The 21,305-nt window shown below is 43.0% G+C and overlaps 1 protein-coding gene across 9 annotated transcripts in view; it reads left to right on the plus strand.

Moving 5' to 3' along the window:
* The window catches only part of CACNA1C (calcium voltage-gated channel subunit alpha1 C), a 453,063-nt gene that overhangs the window by 365,000 nt on the left and 66,758 nt on the right, over positions 1 to 21,305 (plus strand). For 5 of the 9 annotated variants that reach the window (XM_064421276.1, XM_064421280.1, XM_064421277.1 and 2 more), the window contains 11 exons: positions 553 to 682; positions 4,222 to 4,281; positions 4,418 to 4,477; positions 7,646 to 7,752; positions 9,205 to 9,292; positions 10,375 to 10,482; positions 10,962 to 11,014; positions 11,112 to 11,258; positions 12,121 to 12,322; positions 12,823 to 12,981; positions 14,072 to 14,182. In XM_064421276.1, the coding sequence (XP_064277346.1) occupies positions 553 to 682; positions 4,222 to 4,281; positions 4,418 to 4,477; positions 7,646 to 7,752; positions 9,205 to 9,292; positions 10,375 to 10,482; positions 10,962 to 11,014; positions 11,112 to 11,258; positions 12,121 to 12,322; positions 12,823 to 12,981; positions 14,072 to 14,182 (1,225 nt within the window). The remainder of the gene's footprint in view (positions 1 to 552; positions 683 to 4,221; positions 4,282 to 4,417; positions 4,478 to 7,645; positions 7,753 to 9,204; positions 9,293 to 10,374; positions 10,483 to 10,961; positions 11,015 to 11,111; positions 11,259 to 12,120; positions 12,323 to 12,822; positions 12,982 to 14,071; positions 14,183 to 21,305) is intronic. The other 4 variants (XM_064421282.1, XM_064421281.1, XM_064421284.1 and 1 more) reach the window with 2 other exon arrangements.

Raw genomic sequence — 21,305 nt, forward strand, 5'->3', positions numbered from 1 at the left:
AGACTGCTCCTTCTTTACCTTCTAGTTTCCCACTAAAAGCACCAAGTTGACCTATGTTTAGCATACAACCTGCATGGCATGATGTCTCTCACAAGTCTTTTGCTGCCCTATATCCACTTGGCCTGTCCTGTTCTCTGTTAGCAAGGTAGATCCCCCCCAGCTCCTGTTAAGTGACACTCCAGTCCCAGCTCAGAAAGACATTGGCACCCTAAAGCCTGTTTCTGCTGCTTTCCTCCTGAATGAATCAGGAATGGTTCCATAAATGAAAGCAAGGGATATAATTCTGGGCTGGCAGATTTCAGACCGCATGGAAATCACAAAAAGCTCTGTCAGGAGGGAGGGACTGCTCTCCATTCAAACACATGGAGTGTGAGTCCTGTGTGGAGAGCCAGCATTGCCCTGCACACGTTGTCCCTGTGCTGGGGCAGAGGGAAGATGCTCTGCAGGGCAATCCTCCAGTTCTGCTGGCAGAAGAGGAGGGGGGAAATGTTTCCCAGGTCTTGCCGTTCTTTGAGAGATAAAGTTGTGCCTCTCCTCTCCTCTCTCTTGCAGGTTTCGTGTCCACTGCCATCGAATCGTTAACGATAACATTTTCACCAACCTGATCCTATTTTTCATCTTGCTCAGCAGCATCTCCCTGGCAGCTGAGGACCCCGTGCGACACCTCTCCTTTAGGAACCAAGTATGCTGCACATCCTCCTTCCCTCACTGGCCATTGCAAGTGTGCTACAAGCAGATCATGATTTGAAAGGCAGAAAAGGCTGCATCGGAGGCTTGGGAGCGCCTGCCTCCCATGATTTCTGCCTTTTGTAGGCTGTGTGTGAAATCATTAGGTTTTGCAGGAAACATGAGTCAGTGCAGAATCTGGCCTCTGGTTCACTTCAGAAGTGTGTGTAGGGAAAGGAAGAACAGGAGGCTGAAGCAAAATTATTGTTCCCTGGGATTAAAGCACTAGAAATGAGCTGTAAAAACATTGACTGGGGATACAAATAATTCAATTTTGAGGGATTTTCAGGTTCCCTTTGGAATAGTTGTTCTGCTGCCACATGCTGTCTTTTAAACTAAAAAGCCTAGGGCCTGATTTTAATTTTATTCACACTGCTGTAAATCAGGGGTAACATTCTTGAGTTTGATGCTGTCACTCTGGGGGAAATTGATGTCATCATGGTTAGAATCAGACTTTAACACAAGCCGCAAAGCTATCATTAAATTTGAGATAACCCTCAAAAAATATGCTGTGCTCCTCTCCTTACCTGCCTGGGGAGAGAAGAGGAAAGCATTCAGCACAGAGATACATTCTCACCCTCTTTCCTGACCATTCTTATTTGCCTTTTGAAATGTTCAGTGCTCCTTTAACTTTGCCAGTGCTTGTTTCCATTAGTCAGGGGTTACTGCAGAAGTGAGGGGTCAGCAGACATATGCAAGACCTCTGATTTCTGGTGTCTGCAGTGGCATTTTGTATCTCAATGCCTGAAGAGTTTGCTAGGATTGAAGAGTGGGACTTTTTTTTTTTGTTTAATAATCCAACCTTAATTTAATGCTCCCTGAAATATCCTGGCCTGAGCATGCATTTGAACACATATGTGCATGCAGAGAAGGTGTTAATGGAAGTCTATTCCTGAGCATATCTCAGAGTGGCTTTGCATTTTGTCCTGAAGGAGGATGCTAAATAATCCAACCTGTGCCACCAATTACCCACTTGTGCACAAATGAGGGTGCACACCATGTAGGGATAACTGAATGCCAATATATATTAGTGCTGCAGCATGTCAGCTGGCAGATGGGCTCCTGACATGCCACAGAAACTGTTACAGAGTCTGTAGCAGAGAGATTTAAATGAGATGGAGAAAAAAAAAAAGAGTCAGAGCTGGTTGTCCTGGATTAAAGAGCTGAAGGTTTGAGGCAAAGCGTTGTTTTGTGTATGTGAAGCCACTGGTGTTGCATGAAAATCTGTGTTTCACTTTTGCAGGTACAGATGTTTAAAATGTGTCATACAAGGGGACACTGACAAGATGTTTGGGTTGCAAACGTGACCTGCCTTTGCGCTGTGCCAGTAGAACAGTGAGATCCTGTCCTGCCCTGTGCCCACACGGAGGCCTGGGAGGAAAAGGAAGAAAGCAAGCTGAAATCAAGCTGAAAGCAAAGCTGCCTCTGCCTTCACTCAGCATGAGCTGTGCTCCAGGACCTGTGCAGGCTGGGATGCTGCTGGCACAGACCAACCCAGAGCAGGAAGACAGGGACAGAGAGCCCAGAAAGAGCTAATGGAGAGGCTTGGCTTTGCTCTTTCCTGGGCTAGGCTGTGTCCTTTTGTGTCACACAGGGCTCAGGCAGAGAGTGCTTGGAAGTGCCAGCCCAGTCTGACCAAACAGCCCTTGAAGCCCAAGCAAGTGCTAAGGCTGTGCTCACCATATTCTCCTGATAGCACCTTGGCAAGGTGCTCATTCATTTTAATTTGTTCTCGAGCAAGTTCATCTTTAGATAATAACAAATATGCCAGCTGATAAATGGGACTGCCTGCACATGTGGGGCAGTGAACATTTTCATTAGGCATGATTTCATCTTTGCTGGCTGCACCTTTGGGCCACATTCACCAGTGTGTTCTAGATCCTTTGTAGGCCCCTAGTGAGGTAAAGCAGCAACAGGTACAGCTTAATTGTTCACTTTAATCAAGTTTGCACCTTCTTTATGTTGGTGGAGCCATGCAAAGCAGTTAGAGAGTGAATGAATCTGGACCATTTATTATAAAATTTTTCCATTGATAAAATAATCAGATGTCAGGACTTACAAAGCAGCAAGGCAAAAGGATATTTCCAGTTGTAATGTATGTGAATTAATATAGGTTAAAATCAAGATCTGTCCCTTTGAAGTGACCCTTTCTTAATTCTGTAAGCTGCAAAAATTGATAGAGCCCAAGACAGCCTTGAGAAGAATTTGGGATTAAAAACTGAGCAGTGACCTGAAGAATTTTGAGTTCTATGGTAGCAGTAAGTGATACATCCCCCAATTTGACATGCAGTGTCTGCAATTCAATCCAGATTTGGATTGTGCTTAAATAGAGCAATGTGAAATAACCCTGGAATTGGCAGTAGCTGCCCCTGTGCATACCAACCTGTAAGAATTTAGCCATCTATAAATCTGAGTGAGGATACAGGCACTGAGATACAATAAACCCCTGTGGGGTGGGAGCAGGCAGTTTCCTGTTTCCAATTTCACAGATTATCAGTTTTCTACAGCTTCTATATATTGGCCTTTTGATTTAAGACATGATTATGGTAAAACCACAGTAAACCATGGGCGTGATACTTCTGATATTCAACATTTGTAGTGTAGATAGCACTAAAGTGGACTGGGATGTTAAAATATACTAGAAACAAAGAGAGTTCAATCCTGGTCCCATAAATCAGTGAGAAAGTTCCCATTTACTGTGGGATGCCAACATATTGGCAGTGAAGGACGTTCCTGTCCTTGATGCTGCTACTTTGAAAGCCCCTTTACACTTCCAGACTTCTCACTGCCTCCTGTGTCTCCACTTTTTGTGGTCTGCTGTGCATGCCAGGGGTTCCTCCCTCACCAGGCCTAGGTTCCTGGGAACGATGAGCATTTCAGCTGGCTGGTTATTCAGGATGCAAATAGAAAGATGAAGGATGTAAGTTAGGCACCTTTAGCAAATGACCAAATTATGGTTGCAACACAAGGGCTGGGAGTCTGTTCAATTGGCAGAGTCTTTGTTATTCATCCTAATCCAGAGCAATTCAGAACAGAGAAAAGAAATATCTAGAGTATGATTTTGCAGTTTGCTTTCCTTCCTTTGAAAGAGGCACAGACAAGACTGAATGGAAGTTAATAAGAAGGATTCTCTCATGCTTCCACTGAGAGACCAGGCATTCTTTGTATTCTCAGTTTGGAATGCTATTTGGGAAAACCCTTGAATGTTCTTTATAAGATTTAAAAAAAAATCCTACAGCAACCAAAAAGTTATTTTGCCTCTATAGTGCTCATGGGATTGTAACTCAGGAAAGATTTCATGTGATGTGCTTCTTGTCCTCTGTGCCAGGACCTTCACTGCATTCAACAGGACGTTGTTCCAAAACCATTCCCTATAGAGCTGTCCTCATTCCCTCGTGAAAAGAACTCGTGTATTTGATTTTAACTGTGATTTCCCACTCAAGTGACCAGTCACTGACCTACCCTCCCCACTCCTATCCCCTTTTGTTTTTACAGATTCTCTTTTATTTTGATATAGTTTTTACTGTCATTTTCACCATTGAAATTGCTCTGAAGGTAAAGTGCCCATCTTCTCTACCATTACTTGTTCACAAGCTTTCTAGTTTTCTGCCAGTCTCTGTTGCTAACACACACGCCTGTTTGTTCCTGGGTCACGCTCAGTACCACTAACCCAACTGTGCTTATTTTTCAGATCCTAGGCAATGCAGACTATGTCTTCACTAGTATCTTTACATTAGAAATTATTCTTAAGGTAACCAATCTGAGAAATACCCTTGTTTTCTTCTTTTCTTTCTCTTTCTTTCTCTTTCTTTCCCTCTCTTTTTTTTTCTTTTCTTTTTTAACCCCGTTATTAACTCTACACAAAGGGTTGTTTTTCTTTTTATTTGACATTTCTGTAGTTGCTTTAAAATTCTCCTGGGAAATTTTGATATTCAAACTTGTACTTGAGGGCCTATAGCAAAATAATGCTTTTTAAGAGAATTGCAATGAAAGGGTGCAATGTTGGGAAATGTAAGAGAGGACAAACAAAAAGGCTATCCCCTGATAAATTTGTCCCTCTACCCTAGCCAGTCTTTCCAAACCACGATTTTTCTGCTCTGCAAGAAACTGAATGCACACACCTCTCATACAGGCTACACCCAAAAAGAAGGTCTCTATTCTGCAGAAACCAGCCCAAAGGGTGGCTGATGGCTCCTGTGAGCACAGCGAAGTAGGAGGCAGGGAGCACAGTGCAAAACCTCACTTTTTAGGTGTAGAGAGAGAACCCAGAGTACAAATCCCTAAGACACCAAGGACAGTGGCTGCCAATGAAAATTGCTGCATCAAAACCCAGCTTCCCATTTCCCAGGAACGTGCTCTATACCAAGGGGAATGAGCAGGAGAATGCTTTAGCTTGGAAGAAAATAAAAATAGGCTGCCTTGTTCTTAACTCTAATTTTCCCAAATTGGTAGGCTAATAATTTAAATAACAGTAATTGAGCAAAGTTCTGGCTTTCTAAATGCTAGGTTCACTTGGCAGCTGGGTTTTTTTTTTCCTCAGCAAGCTTAGTCCTAAGTGCTGGCAGGCAGTGCCTTGGAGTTGCTCAAATTTTCAGCTCAAGACCCTAATAACAGTATCTATATGGAAGGCTGGCAAGCAGGGTGGCCCCTGCATATTTTTATAGAGAAACGTGCTTTTTATGATATGACTTGAAATTACCAAAGCCATAATGTTCTCCAGGGAGATGTACACATTATGCCTGTGTGCAGTTTGCATCTGTGTTTACACAATAAATCTGAATGTGCACAGATCACATGGCAGATCCAAAAGGCCTGTCAAGAAAAGGAAAATATGCCAACAGCAACGTTTAAAAATGAAATGATAGCTAAAGGTTACCTGTTGGGACTCACAATTACTAATTCTGGTTGCTCTGAAGGAAGTGGTAACACTCTTAATAACTTCAGTGGAAGAAGAACTTAACCCAGCCTGGGCCTTCCCAAGGTCCTTCTGTTAACTTCAGTGATTTATGACAACATCCCTGGATATTCTCTAAGTTCAAGTGGGAGAGTAGTGCAAGGACCATAAGTTGAAGTCACTAAGAGCTTGGTGTCTCAGTGCACGTTTCTCTGCTGCCTTCACTGAGCACATTGTTTTGCAAAACAGCAAAGTTAATGTGGGTGGTGAAAACAAAAGAATGAATGGCCATGGGATGTTCAAGGCTGTAGAGAAACAAGCTTCATCTGCCCCCATGGTGCTTGTAAAAACACCTGCGTTCTGGTGGATGTTGGCAAGGAGACTGCCAAGGATTTTTAACTGGCATCCTAAAAGGCTGTAACTTGTTTTATGCCCCAGGTGGGAGGCAGATGTAGATTACACACTCCCTGAGAGTCTCTTCTGAGATGACAAAACCCCTCAATAGTCTTGAGAGAGCCACAATTTGTACTGAACTTCAACTCAGCAGAGCTTCCCCTCCTGATTTCAATGGTGTCTTTCTTTCAAGATTGCCATACAAAATCTAACCAGTAAAGGGCATCTTTACCACCTTTGTTATGGCAAGAACCCCTCCTCCCTTCCCCAGCTGAATGTGTCTACAAGTATAAATTCTAAGCCAAGACCAGAGTTTATACTTCCTCCCCCTCTAATTTCTGTCTGATTGATAGTCAGTTCCCTGATGTCATGGGTGTTTGGTGAAGAAAATAATCCAATATACCATGTGGCCTTCCAACTTGCTCTGAATAAAGTTGTCACAGGCTGGAAACTTCCAGCCAATGCACCATCCTGAGCTACTGGTGGGAGCCAGAAAACTCCAGTTTGACTTTCCAGTTCACGCTTCTCAGCTGGAAGTCTGGCTACAGCTCAGTCTCATGGTGTCCAACTCAGATTACTTTAGACACCTAATTTAGATGAGATTCAGAGGACCAAACTTAGAAGCCCGTATTCCTGGATGGGAATGAGAATTCCTCATGAAGGAGCACTAGCAGTTGTGGGGATGGGGTTTCTTCAAAGCAGCTACATTAGATCACTCACCAAATCTAAGGTAGGTGGTACAAATACCCCCTCAGCTCACCCTGTTTAACTGGGCCAGGCTCATTTTGTCACATTGGGTAAGAGAACTCTGTGTACACTGTCACTCAGTCCAGCTCTGGAGCTGTGACATCCTTCTCAAAGCCAGCAGGTTTTTCAATGCCCCCCACCATACCCAGGCAGGGCAGAGCCTCCCTTACAAAATATGTAACTATTTTCCCTCCCTCTGCCCAGTGATGTTAACAATGATTAGCCCTGTTTCAAGGAGTATAGTCTGGGCTTTATAAGGGAAACTAAAGGGAAAATGCAACTGAGTAAAAATTAATAGGAAAAGGGATGTGGGATTGAGCTGAACAGAAGGACCAAGCTGAAGAGAGCAGTAATTTCTCCTGTTGTTTCACTTCAGCTCTAAAGCATCTTATCCCTGAGGGATTCTGTTCTTCCTTCATGAAGGGAAGAGCAGTCAACTGTCCACTGCAGCTGGTCTAAGTACTGAAAGGCATTACAGAAGAGCCCGTTTTATTTTGCATTTTCTATTCAATTTTGCTAGAGAGGCCTTTATATAATACAAATATCCTCTGTCACTGAAGAAAAATGGAAAAGCATATGATAGAAAAGAGTAGTTTTTGCAAACAGTCATTCTGCTGCTTTGCTAATTCTAAATGTTGTGTACTCTGTGCACTTGAAGTGCATATTTTCCTCTCTTTCTTTAGTTAGACCTTTCAAGTTATCTTGCTGTCTTTTTCACTCTCTTTCCTTTCCACTGGGGCTCAACTTCTCCTTGGGGGTCTGGGGGTAAATTGCCAGCAATAGAAACACTGCCCCCTCCCCAGTTATCCACTCTGAGCACAGCCAGGTGGGTTTGGCTCCCGAGCAGCTGCTGATGGCAAAGTGTGTTTGTGTCTCCGTGTGCAGATGACCGCCTACGGGGCTTTCCTCCACAAGGGCTCCTTCTGCAGGAACTATTTCAACATCTTAGACCTGCTGGTCGTCAGCGTTTCTCTCATCTCCTTTGGGATCCAGTGAGTGAGCTATTTCCAGCTGGATAGTTTTGGAGGGGGTGTTCTAGGGCTGGGCTGGGAGGGCGGCTCAGGCTCATTGTTTTAACTGGGTAAGATTTTTCTCATGAGCCTGTTGGGATATTCATGAGGTGTTTTTCTCACCTCATGGGTCAAGGCCATTAAAATTCATCCTCAAGAGAGGAGGTAGTAACTGGGAAATGCTACTCTGGTGACCTGGAAGGGGGAATCTTTCAGAAAGAGCAACAAAAATGAGAACAAAAAATAGGTGTATTGGGAATTATGACATTTAGCTTTGTTCCAAGGCCTCCGTTTCACTCTGTCAGTTCAGGACAGTTCAGTGACTTATGGTTCCCTCCTAGACTTTTCATAACCTCTTTGTAAAATGAGGTTGATAATGTTTTCCTACTTCCTAAGATGATTTGAGTCTTACTCAATGGAAGGCCATCAAGCACTTGAAGAGCTTTTTGAGACTCTTCAGAGTGGTAGTGGCTGTTCTGCCATGCTATTTTCCTTAAATTCCTCTGTTAATTTACGTGGCAATTTATAGATTTACTCAACTATGTGTCAGGTAGGAAGTTCCCTAGTTTCATAGTTTCATATCTGATAAGAAATGAAACTAACTCCCAGCTGTTACCATCATAGGTTAGCAGCTCATGTAAGTTGCTCACTAAGTCAAGTAGAACAATTTGTAGGGTCCATTGAGCTTTTAGTCACAGTCTTAAGAATGTCACAATTCTGTTTTGACCTGCTGTTTCTTTCTTACAGACCTAAGTCAGACTCTTGGTGTGTTAACATTAAAACTGTTCCCAAAATCAGTAGGAGAACATGATGTCATTGAGCACGAGGAAGATTCTCAGTCAGGGTTTTAGTCTTGGAAGGCACAGAGAGCTCTGCTGCAGAAGATAGTTGTGTTCAGTACTTAAAGTGGGCACATAAGTCATCCTAATCAATTCAGTGGGAGTTTTGACATCCTTAAATTTGTGTACACACTTAAATGGTTTGTAGGTTCAGGGGCCAGACACACTGTAGGATCAAACTCCAGGTGGATAGTCTACCTTTAATGCTGGAGTGTCCTGGACTTTTCACTCTTATATGAATATTTTAGTGGAGTACTTTATGAGCCTTATCTGAAAATGCCTTGTTAATGACTACATCTTGGCACAATTTCTGTATCATAGATATCTACAGAATTTGTTTGCCCTGCTCTAAAAATACACCTTGCCCATGTTCCATTGCCCCTAAGTTAATACAGCAGAGATTATGAAATCCAGAACAAGAAGCCAGACCTCTGAAAAAAACATCAGAAACTGGTTTCCTTACCCCTGAAGTGCCATGGCAGAGTTGAATAAATACCTTCTGCAGTCTCAGGCTGTGCAGAATTTCAAAGGTCTGTCCTTGCTGCACACTCCCCACATTGCTGTATCTCTCAAACCTTCCAATACTTTCTTCCAGGTCCAGTGCCATTAATGTGGTGAAGATCCTGCGTGTTCTGCGGGTCCTCAGGCCACTGAGGGCCATCAACAGAGCCAAAGGTCTAAAGGTTAGAAAAGTCACTGTGCATTCTATGAACTATAAATTCAGGTTATTTCAGGCTACAAGGGCTTTTGCAGTGGTTGAAGTAAAGTTTCAAGTAAAGTAAAGAATCACAGTATGGTTGAGGTTGAAAGGGGACTGCTCAAGCAGGGCCACTGAGAGGAGGTTGCCCAGGCTTTAGAGTACCTCCAAGGAGAGAAACTCCACAGCCTCTCTGGATGACCTGTTCCAGTGCTCAGTCACCCTGACAGCAGAAGTGTTTCTCAATGTTCAGATAAACCTCCTCTTGTGTCAGTTTGTGCCCCTTGTCCTGTCAGTGGGAACCACTGAAAAGAGCCTGGCTCTGTCCCTCTGCATCCTCCCTTCAGCCTTTAATATACATTGACCAGATTCCCCTGAGCCTCCTCTCAGATGAACAGACCCAGCTCTCAGCTTTTTCTCAGGGGAGAGATGCTCCAATCCCTTAAGTAATCCTTCTGGCTCTTTGCTGGACTGGACTTCCTCCAGTATGTCCAAAGTTCTCCTGTACTGAGGAGCCAGAGCCAGACCCAGTACAATGGGCATAGTCTCACCAGTGCTGAGTAAAGGGGAGGACTCACCTCCTTCAACTTGTTAAAATCCTGCCTAATGCAGCCCAGGAAAGTGCTTGCCATCTTTCTAGTGAAGGCTCATATTCAACTTTGTGTCCACCAGGATTGCCAGCTCCTTTTCTGACAAGCTACTTTTCAGCTGAATGGCCTCATCAGCACTGAAGTGAAATGATGTGGTTTTCTGGGGTTACAGATGGGCCCACAATGCCAAGCATAACCTTTCTGTATTAGATGAACTCCTTCCTAAGTGCTGGTGGGCACCCAACTATGCAGGAAGTTTCAGAGAGCTGAGTTCTGGTATTTCCTACTCCCTTCTTCATGCTTCTAAAAGTACTGCAAGGAATGAAATAAGCTGATCCGCTTTCCTGAGATATTACTTGGGTAATGGGTACTGCTTAAATATTTTTTTCTTGTTATTTTTATTCTTGGGCTTCTCCCTTAGCCAGAGCAGTTGAGAACAATCCCACAAGTGACTTTTGTTCCTCTCTCTTATTTGCAGCACGTGGTCCAGTGTGTGTTTGTCGCCATCCGAACCATCGGGAACATTGTGATTGTCACCACTTTGCTGCAGTTCATGTTTGCCTGCATTGGAGTTCAGCTGTTTAAGGTAAAACCATTGGACCCATTCATTCATCCATGACATTGAGCTGTATTTAGGGGTGGGGAGAAAAACAGCATAAAAAGCCTGAGGAAGGGAAAATGGGGTCTTTTGTGCGTAACAGGTAAGACATTTGGGGCACTGTCAGTGTTACCTGGGCTTCTGCTGCCAGCAGTTCTCCAAAACTGAGTCAGGCATATGCAGATCTTTTGCCCATCATCTGTGATCAGAAGTAATGATCAGTAATGTTGTTCTTCCCTAAGCAGCTTTACATTGGCATGACATGGTCCTGGGAAGGTGAAGGGGGCTGCTCAGAAGGATTGGTCCTTGCAGGCTCTCTGCCTCCCATCTTGCAGAGGAAGGACCATGGGGTGTTGTTAATTCCCTTCTTTATGTCAGCTTTTATCTCCTCGCCTTCCACCACCCTCCTGACAAATGTTGAGGACATAAACAAGCAAAAACTTCATTCCTCTTTCTTCCTTTGCTAGGGCAAGCTGTACAGCTGCACTGACAGCTCCAAGCAGACAGAAGCAGAATGCAGGTGGGTCTGAGCTTTTCCAATCCCTCCCCTTGGCCGCCCGCCCGCAGCGCCTGGCGGTGCAGGTGTGCCACGTTGTGTGTGCACTCTCCACCCACAGAGGGTACTACATCACCTACAAGGATGGGGAGGTCAGCCAGCCCATGATACAGCCCCGGAGCTGGGAGAACAGCAAGTTCGACTTCGACAACGTCCTGACTGCCATGATGGCCCTCTTCACCGTCTCGACCTTCGAGGGCTGGCCAGAGTGAGTGTTTCTGGGACCAGTGCAACACTAGCAATGTCCTCATTCATTTCAAAAGAGAAAACACAAAGGCAGAGCATAGTCTTTCCCTTTCTAAGAATTTAAATAAGTCCAGAGCTTTAAATATAGCAATAGTAGCACTGTAGCATTATGTACTTTGTAAATTCCTCAGAGCCTGCAGGGATTTATGTTACTGTACTTAGAAACAGTGTAAAGCACTGTCTCTAGTTCTTAAAAGATTATTTCCATTAGTAGCAGTGATACCAGTATTTGTTACCATTATTATGTGTATAAATGAATGTAAAATGCATATCAGGTCCTTTCCAGCATTGCCAGGTTTCAGTCTCCCCGTGGAGCCAGCAGGGTAATATGAAACACTGCCTCTGCAGTGCTGGCACACATGGGGTGTCTTCCAGGCCCTGCTGTCTGTGCCACTGGAGCTGGGGACTCCCACAGAGTCACTCAGGGTGACGTGGACAATCAGGGGGCTGACCCTGACCTGTGTCACCAGGTGATGCCAACGGCAGTCTTAACAACTGTTGACTCCTGGGATCCCCTTTTCTCACAAAACTCAATTCCCAGCAACCTTGTTGAGACTCTCCTGTCTTTTGTTAACTGAAGAGCATGGTTTTGTTCAACTATGAAGACATTTCATCCCTGAACAGGTTCAAATGTAGAATTAGTAAGAGCCAGGTCATCTCCTTTGCAAGCTTTGCACTCAGATCAGTGCAAGTCTGCACATCTCTGAGTGAATTCATTTTTATACAAGGAGAATAAAATCACAAAGTTAAACTTTATAACATCACCTATAAGGCCTCAAGGCAGTTGCAGATTTTCTCTGCATTTGGCTCCTGTTTGCTTTCAGGTTGCTGTATAGGTCCATTGATTCCCACATGGAGGATGTGGGACCCATCTATAATCACAGGGTTGAGATCTCCATCTTCTTTATTATCTACATCATCATCATTGCTTTCTTCATGATGAACATCTTCGTTGGTTTCGTCATCGTCACATTTCAGGAACAAGGAGAACAAGAGTACAAGAACTGTGAGCTGGACAAAAACCAGGTAATTTACAACACCCTGCTGTCAACAAAGGCAGAAAATACATTGAGAATAAGCTTTTAATAGATACAGAGAGGAAAATGTTAAGCTTGTCAACAAATGCACACAGAGAGGAAAATGTTAAGCTTGCCAGCAAGATAAAACTGTAAGCTGGCTTTGCTGACATCTTTTAGGAGTCAGGTAGGGAAAAAAATATTGCTGTTAGATTTGCTCAAGGGACAGCAATTACTTAAAAATGTTTACTGTGCCCTTTGTTTTGCTGAGATTAGATGAGCACAACAACAGCAACTGGCCAAAGTAAATGGCCACAGTAATTGCATGTGGAACCCTTTAACAGGTAGAATGTGCACATTCACATTGTGACCTAATAGAAATTCTTCTACTAAGCTTTTTCATTTCAGAAAAAAACTTTAAAGATATTGTATTTTTAATTACATTTGAAAGTAGCTGACCGCCCTGATGTTTTGGGCTTGAGTTTTAAATGTACCCTGCCTCTCCCACAGCGCCAGTGTGTAGAGTATGCCCTGAAAGCCCGGCCCCTGAGGAGATACATCCCTAAAAACCAGTACCAGTACAAAGTTTGGTATGTGGTCAACTCCACCTATTTTGAATACCTGATGTTCGTTCTGATCCTGCTGAACACCATCTGCCTGGCCATGCAAGTAAGTGAGCAAGCAGAAAACCTCCAGGTGATGAAGTAGTAGACTTTGCTGGGGGAGTTGCAAAAATGGTTGAATGTACCCTGTTCACTTCTTTTGATGTGTAATTGAAATGAGAAATCTAACTCTCATCCTCTTCCTGCTAATATCTGACACTTTCAAAAATTCTGGCTCCTTAAAAACAAATTTCTCATTTCTAAACAGAGTCCTGCAAGTACTAGAGCTTTTCAAGAAAAATGTTGAAAATGTCTCTACGCTGTATTTTTCTCAGCCTTGCATTCAGCTGCAGCTGAATTGTTTTAATTTAAACTGCTTTGAATAAATCACCCTGTGCCAATACAGATCATGAAAATCCATCCCAGCTCTTCGAAGTTTATTAAAGTTAAGCAACTACAAAAGGGGTCTTGGAAGGTGACCTTAGAATAAGACAGTGCAATCACTTCAAGTATCATGATCTGGAAATAGGGGTATAAAAAGTGAGGTGGCAACACTTGCAGAAGACACTGCTTGAATTAATCAATAGAAGATGGAGAGTAACTTCATAAGATCGTAATAAAGTTAAGTGAATGAACAGCATGATTGCAAATTTAATTAAGAGTGGACAAATGCAAGATAATGCATATTAGAAAGATTCTATTTGAGCTGCTTATGTACTTTGTAGAGTCCTGAATTTAGTGTAATTACTTGGGGAAAGGCTTGGTATCATTATGGACAGCTCAGTGAAACCCTTGCAGTCACACAAGTAATCCGAGTGTGAGGGAAGGCTGAGAAAAAACACACTTGAAGATTGTAATGCAACATGGTGCAAATTTATAATGATCCCTGAACTGCAATGATAACTATGATTTTGGTAGCCACTCCTCAAAAAGATTCTTCTAAAAAGAGGAGATCAAGAGCCAGGTGACAAAAATGGATAGAGGCGTTATGAGTGCTTACGTATGAAGAGAAATGGGAATTCTTAATTGAAAAAAAGAAACATGCTGGGGTCTTCCTTAGAGAACCTTGGCATGAAGGAAGACAGGGAGGGGTCCTGTGTATTCCTGACTGCTGGCACATCCTATCCTCACACTCCTGCTGGGATGCTATTTTTCAGCACTATGGTCAGAGCTGCATGTTCAAGGAAGCCATGAACATCCTCAACATGCTCTTCACTGGCCTCTTCACTGTGGAGATGGTCCTGAAATTAATCGCCTTCAAACCCAAGGTAGGTGCACGAGGAGTAGATTTCCCTGGCCTCTGTGTGTGTGTGCATGTGTGCGGGGCAGCTGTGAGGAGAAGGAGGAGGTGAACCTTTCTGATCTATTACCCCACCAAGAACTGAGCTGGACAGTTGCTCTCTGGATTGGAGTCTCACTTATATTTAATAACATTTTTGCTGAAGAGTAGACACACTTAAAACAAAAAAAAAAAAAGTAAAAAAGGCAACACCTGCTAATAGAGATGGTTCCTAGTTTTCATTTAGTTATCACAGTGACACTCTGCTAAGGCTGTAACATGTCTTCCATTCTGAATGTTATTCTAATGCTCTCTCTCTGACTTTCCTTATATAATTTAAAAATAGCATCTCATGATTAGTCTCCTGACCCAAGTGAAGTTAATCAAGCATGACTCATTTTGAGTTATGAGCTTTGGAAAAAAATGTTTCTTCTGGGAGGGCTACATCTCAGTGATGGTTTGGATTGCTCTGGTTTTGAATTTAAGACTTCATTGATAATATTCAGTACCCCAGCAGGTCCTGTCTGAAAGCACTGTCCTGTGCATTGGGCCATGATATTATGCTAGTTTAGCTGCACTGTGGGGTATGGTTAGAACCTCCAAGCTCTTCTAGTTAAGTTCTCACAGCAGCTGCAGGACAAGGACAAAGATCCTGACCTCACAGAATTACCCAAGGCTTTCTTCTGTGGGGTTTAAATTCAGTGATGTGTCATAAAAAGTTGAATTCAGATACCTAAATGTAGGTCACTCATGTCACTTCATATCTTCAGTGGTACCTTGACACATGGAATTGTGTCTTGAAGGATGCTTTGAAATGTTGTGGAGATGGTCAAGATGCTCTTTAAAGCATCAGTTATGAACTGGTAAAAATGAGAACATTTATGTCTGTCTTGTCCTTCATGTTAACGTTAGGGGATGACTGAATTTAGCTCCTCCCAGGTGCAATCTAACATCTTCCTCATCCTCACTTCAGAAACTTTGCTCTCCATTTCTACTGAATTTAGCTTTATTTTTTTTTCTTTTCAATTCCATGGTGACTTTATTCCCACCCAGCTTCTCACTTTCTAGGACTTATTCTTGTAATAGTCACAATTTTATTTTTCACCCAAGCCCAATATCACTATCCTATCTTGGATGTAGTTCTCTTGGAAGTTAGGAGCATCTTGGCAGTCCTGCTGAAGACTGAGGTTTGAAGGTTTTTTGTGAGATCTCAAACACTATCTTGGGAAATTTAGAAGCATCAATATCTGATCCAGCAGAGATATTAATTTTCAGGAAAGATCTACCTTTGATTTTTGAGACTTCACCATGTCTGTTAGCAAGTAAATTTTCTGTCACTTCCTAAAAGTTTTATCTGCACACCATGTACCAGAAGTGCAACTCACAGGCTTTATAATGTTCTGATTTTGCAGTTCTGCTTCACAGGAACTTCTTAACTTCCAGGAAGATGAGAATCTCAGCAGAACTTGGTTCAGAACATTTAGGGGAGAAGTTCAACCAGATCAAATACTGAGTTCTGTACATATACAAGGAAGGCTTTACCTGACATGATTGCCTCTAACAGTAAGGAAATGGCACTGATTATAGTGAAAGCCTTTCTACTTCCTGTGGTTTACTTTCCTCTGTTCAATCTCCTTTTCAAGTTTTGCTGCACAAAAAAAATACTAAAAAAAAATCAGCTGAGGGTAAGCAAGTATCTCTGGATGGCAAAACATTGAAACAGGTTTCCTAAAGTAATTGTGGAATCTCTATATTTTGAGGATTTAAAATTAAGTTGGGGGTATCTTTAATTCAAGACAGTTTAGGAATTGATGATCTGTCTTGAGACAGGCAAATGGAATAGACCACAGGGCCCCTCTCAGCCCAATTTTCCATGACTCTGTAATCTCCAAAGTAAATCCCCAGCTGCTAAACTATAGTAAAAGTGAGAGTTTAACACAAGAATAGTAGAGTCTAAATGAAGTCTTTTGAACTAGGACTCGGATAAAAACCTCAGGTGAAAAACTAGCCAGCATTAACAATAAATGTTTCAAATCCTGGTCTGGCCCATATGCCAAAGATGGTACTAACTCATATCTCTATTTTAATTGAACATCTTAATGAAAGAAACCCAACATTTTAAAAATTGAAGCAAAGGATTACAGGGAAGAAAAATAGGACTGACCTTGTGAAAACAGCTAACACAGCACAAAGAGTTTCCTCCTGCAGCATATTCACACTGAATTTTGTTAAGTACCAGTTCAGTGACTCAGGTTTGGAAACACCAAATTCCTTGTGTAACTTGTCTTTGTTGTGTACAAGGATTTGGCTGCAGCCTTCATTCCCTGCTCTCCCTTTTCTCACATGACCACTGGAACTGATGGGGAGCACATCTGCGTCTCTTCAGGTTGCACACCAGTACGGAAGATGAACTTGCCTGGAATATTTTCTGAAGTGGGAGTTTCCAGCATGGAGAAAGTAGTTACCTTGATCTTCTGCTTGGCTAAACCTTGTGGCCAAACTACGTTTGCAGATGGCAGCTGTCCCCAGGAACACCAGCTGGGAAAGTCCAAAAGCATTTCTTTGTCACCTGGGAGAGCATCATTACCTATGCCCACTAACCAACCAAGTCCCCCCAAAAAAGAAATGAGATGCTAAGTGTTATTAGTGTATCCCAGATGGGAAATGGCAAGATGAAATGCTCATCTCTGCTGCAGACAGATTTGTCTGTCATTTCCTGAGCAGTAAAACACAAACCAGCCTTTGTTTAAGCTGCTTTGTCTCATTTTGAATTTGTGCCCAAACATCACTCTTTTCTGTGAGAAGAATACCCTAAAATAAAAGAGCTGTTAGCTTTATGACTGACAACAAGAAAGGAGGAAACTTGGTTAGCTGAAGGTGTTGTGTTCTAATGACAAGCCCCAGGAGAATGTGGCAGAACAGAACTGAGCACAGAATTGAAGCTGGCAAGATTCAATCTGTTTTCTCCTTTTTTTGGGTGCTTAACCCAGTCGTGGATGCTGCAGCTTAAGCTTCAACTGCAGCAAGACAGGCAGGAGCTGAGTTGTGACTCTGAAGCAGCCACCACAGAGCTCTCCCTTGCACAGCCACTTCCTAAAGGCACCTTGGAATGAAGGGTCTGCAGCAGCAGCAACAGAGGGATGAGGATTTCTCCATCTGCACGAGGTGGAATGAGCTGCTGTTTGTTCATACCTTCACCAGGAAGGGTTGGAAAGGGAACTAGGGCAGATCCCTGAGGTATTGGGAGCTGCTAAGCACTACCTTCTCACAGAAGCCACCACAAGGATGTGCCCATGTGGAACAGCTTTAGGGGAAGCCCAATCTGCAGAGTTCCTGCTGCTGCTGCCCATGGTGTGGCATGCGTGATTACAGACACACTGATTTAATTGGAAATGGGTTGGGAAATCACCAAGATTATTCAAGATCATCAGGTCCAGCAGTTAACCTACCATTGCCAAGGCCCACTAAATACAATGCACACCAGTGCTACTGTGAATTATCTGCACAGCAACAGAAAACAGAAAAGGTGGCAGCCTGACTGAAAATGGTTTTTTTTACTGTATCCCTTTTGGATTTCTTCATTTCCATTCTGTGAGATGTCCTCCTGACTTGCTACTCTTGATACCAGAGGTGAAAAAAGCAAACACAATCAGTTGCACAGATGAGAGGCAGGTTCACACACGTGCCTGTCTACAAAGAACCAGCATGGATAACTCAGCCCTGCCCCTGGTTCCTGTGGTGGGAGCAAGGCTTTACTTATTGAAAGGCCAGCTGTAGGAATAAGGAGCCAAGTCCAAGTCAGGGCTTGTCTCCTAACACTTACAGAAAATATGTGAAGGGAGCAGGAAGACAAGGGCTTTCCTAACTAAACATACTGTTACTTCTGAGATTGGTTGCTCTGGTCAGCCAGTCCCTTTGAAACTTGTCCTTTTAGCTGGCCATCCTCTGAGCAGTGTTTTGGTTTGCTTGGTCTCCTGGGAGGCTGTAGAGAAGAGGGATACACCAGCTGGAGCAGCTGCTGCTGTGGCACAGTCAGTGCATGCCAGGCTGGGACAAGGCTTCTGAGAACCCTGTGGGTTTGTGAGACACTTCTTTGGAGCAGAGGGTCAGTTACCCCATTTTTTTGCAGGATTAATCTAAGCACTGCATCAGACACAGATCATCCATGTCTGCAGCTTTGTCAGGAGGGTGTGCTAACAGTGAGCTCGAGAGATTTGGGATGATTAGGGCTGCTGATAAAGAAAACATCCACTACATGCCCTGCTTCTCCTTACAGAGTATTAATATGCTGCTCTGAAGCAAAGCTCTCAAATGGACCTCAGTGCTTGTTTTGGCTGATGCTCATAAACTGATTCAAGACTAGTTACTTCAAAGACATAGACAGTCTAAAAGTAATGCTGTTGAGCCAAGGCCTTTTGCTGCTTTGTTTTTCTAATTTTATAAATTCTCCAGCCAGTCTGCTGAGCTATTTTCCAATTCCTGCATGGTGAAAGCTGCTGCTGCTGCTTCAGGCTTTTTCCAGAGAAAACTACTAAAGGGAATGAGGTGCTGTGCTGCATGTGGTGCTCACAGCTACCACTGTTCCAGCTTCTTAAGGAAGAAATCCCCACAAGAACCAGTCCAGGAAGGGCCAGCTGCTCTGAAAAACCTGCCTGGGGTTTATCTTTTCAAGTTAAAGACTGTGACTTAAAATTCCTATTCATATGAAGCCTCACCATCTGTCAATGTACATGCTAATGTGAGGATGGATATTCCTCCAGGAATTTCAGATCTTTCCAGCTCCCTGGAATGGGCTGTTTTCCTGATGAGCCGCATCTACTTTTTATTTCAGGAAACACTTCATCTGACCTCTTATCAGCTAGGGCAGGACCACTAATCCAAGAGCTATGAATTTTCTCCTGCTGTGCCTGTCATCTCAAACTAGGGAAGACACATCCATGGAACTACTGCTACGCATAAAGTAAAGCACATGATCATATATTTTGTCAAATCTGTGCCTGCGTGTGGAAAGGGAATCTTGGAGATTTCCTCTGTGGAATTATGACTATCAGAGAGACTGCAGATCACAAGTCTATTCCATTTACCAGACACTGTCAGCACCTTTCTTCCCGGGGTGTTTATGGATGTTACTTGTAAACCAGCCTGTGGCAAACGCCATCTGTCCTGCCTCAGAGAGTTACTTCAGTCCCTCGTTTATCACTGCTGCTTTACTCTGCATTCTTGCCATTCTTACATGAAATTTTTGTGCAGCACAGTTTGGACGTCAGTGGGCTGTTTCAAACAAGCTTCACACTCAGCACAAGGCACACAGTCCCATGTGATGCCAGGAAGAGCTGTGACCCTCTGTGCTGTGGAAGTCACAAGTGCCACCCATGGTTATTTCTCAGCCTCCATGCACTGATGGATCTACATGTCCTCAGTGTTTCTCTCTCTCCCCTGATGCATTTGCACTTCTTTATTCCTCTTTAAGCTCCTTTCAGTCAGCGTTTATCATGCATTTGATGTACAGATATTTCTTCTAAAACCTGCAAAATGACTCATCTGTTTTTGTTCCCTTTTTGCCAGTACATTTCTCATGCTTTTATGCCTATAAACAGATCTTTGAGCAGTCTCTCCTAAAGTCACACTGGCTGCTTCATACTACTCACATTCTTCTTTCTCACCAAAACCATAATCTGTTATTCCTTGGTCAGGATAGAGGCTTCAACATTTTCACAAACAGCTGAAATCTATATCCATAGAAACAATGCTGGCTAATTTTGGAAATGCAATGCTTTTTGTACTTCTTCATTCTGGTACATGTAGAAATACCTATATAGCTTAGGATGCTGCGCTGGCATCATTCAACACGGTGTTTTATTTCTCCAGCTTATACAGAGAAAGGGAAGTAAAGACTTTCTGCACTGATAAAAAACATCAGGAAAACTGGTTACAACTGAGTGGTCTTTTGCTCAGAGCTGAATAACACTTCAGCTCCATCCAACAAGAATCATGTTTAGTTAAAAATCACATGCTCTGGGATGCAGTATGGTGGCATAAATTAGTGGTTTAAGCTGTGTAAATGAGCCCGTGGTGCAGGCAGCTGCCCCCCCTCCATGGACTGTGGCCACACGATGCTGTGTGACCAAATGTAGTGGTTATTGAGTGGCTCTTACTTTGCAGACTTCCTTTGCTGGTTTTGGCAGGTCCTTAACCTTGGTAGCCACCTAATTGTTTCCTCAGCTTCAATATTATCTTTTTGTTGAGTAGCTCTTACTTTTCAGACTTCCTTTGCTGGTTTTGACAGGTCCTTAACCTTGGTAGCCACCTCATTGTTTCCTCAGCTTCACTATTATCTTTTCTGTTTTGGAGGGGCAGTATCTGATGATTGAGTCTTGTACCCCCTGCAAGAGGAAGGTCAGTCTCCAACCACCACCCTGGCTTTGGGTGAAAGAAATATTTTAAAAGGCAAAAGAAAGGTCAAGAAAGCTGATTATGTGTCAAAACCTGTGGGTGGGGAATAACGTACGTCATTTAACAAAAAGGAAGAGTGAGCTCTGCTTGATGGTAGGTGAGAAGTAGTGAGCATGGAGAGAACTAGGAATGATCAGGTAAGGCAGTTTGTTAGCTGAAGAAAAGGAAAGAACAAAACCAACAGGAAGGATCAGGACTGAGAGGAAAATAGAAAAAAAACCCAAGTCCATAGAGGAAGAAAAGCCATACAGATAATGAAGAGTGGGAAAAGATAAAATATCCTTAAAGGCAGAAAGAAAAAAAAAATTAAGACCTTGAAATAGTAAAGTATTAATAAAATGGAGGAAGATATGATTGGACAAAAAGTGATGCAAGGAAAACAAAAACAGAAACAGGACTGAAAGAAAAGTAAACACAGGAAGAGATTTTTAGAAAATTAAAAACTGAATTAAAACCCATACCTTTTAAGCTAATGAGCATCTTTTTGTGCTTCTAAAGTTCCCTGGCAGGCATCCTAGGTCTCCATGTTCAAACACACTAGAATCTCAGCCACAGAGGCTCCCTGTGCACTGTCTCATCAGAATAAGTTGCAGTAGAAATTGGGTACAGTATGTTTCCCTGCTTCTGTGGGTTAAACTCAGCCCTGTTTCAAAATGCAT

The sequence above is a fragment of the Passer domesticus genome, chromosome 5 (assembly GCF_036417665.1).
Source record: "Passer domesticus isolate bPasDom1 chromosome 5, bPasDom1.hap1, whole genome shotgun sequence".
NCBI lineage: Eukaryota > Metazoa > Chordata > Aves > Passeriformes > Passeridae > Passer > Passer domesticus.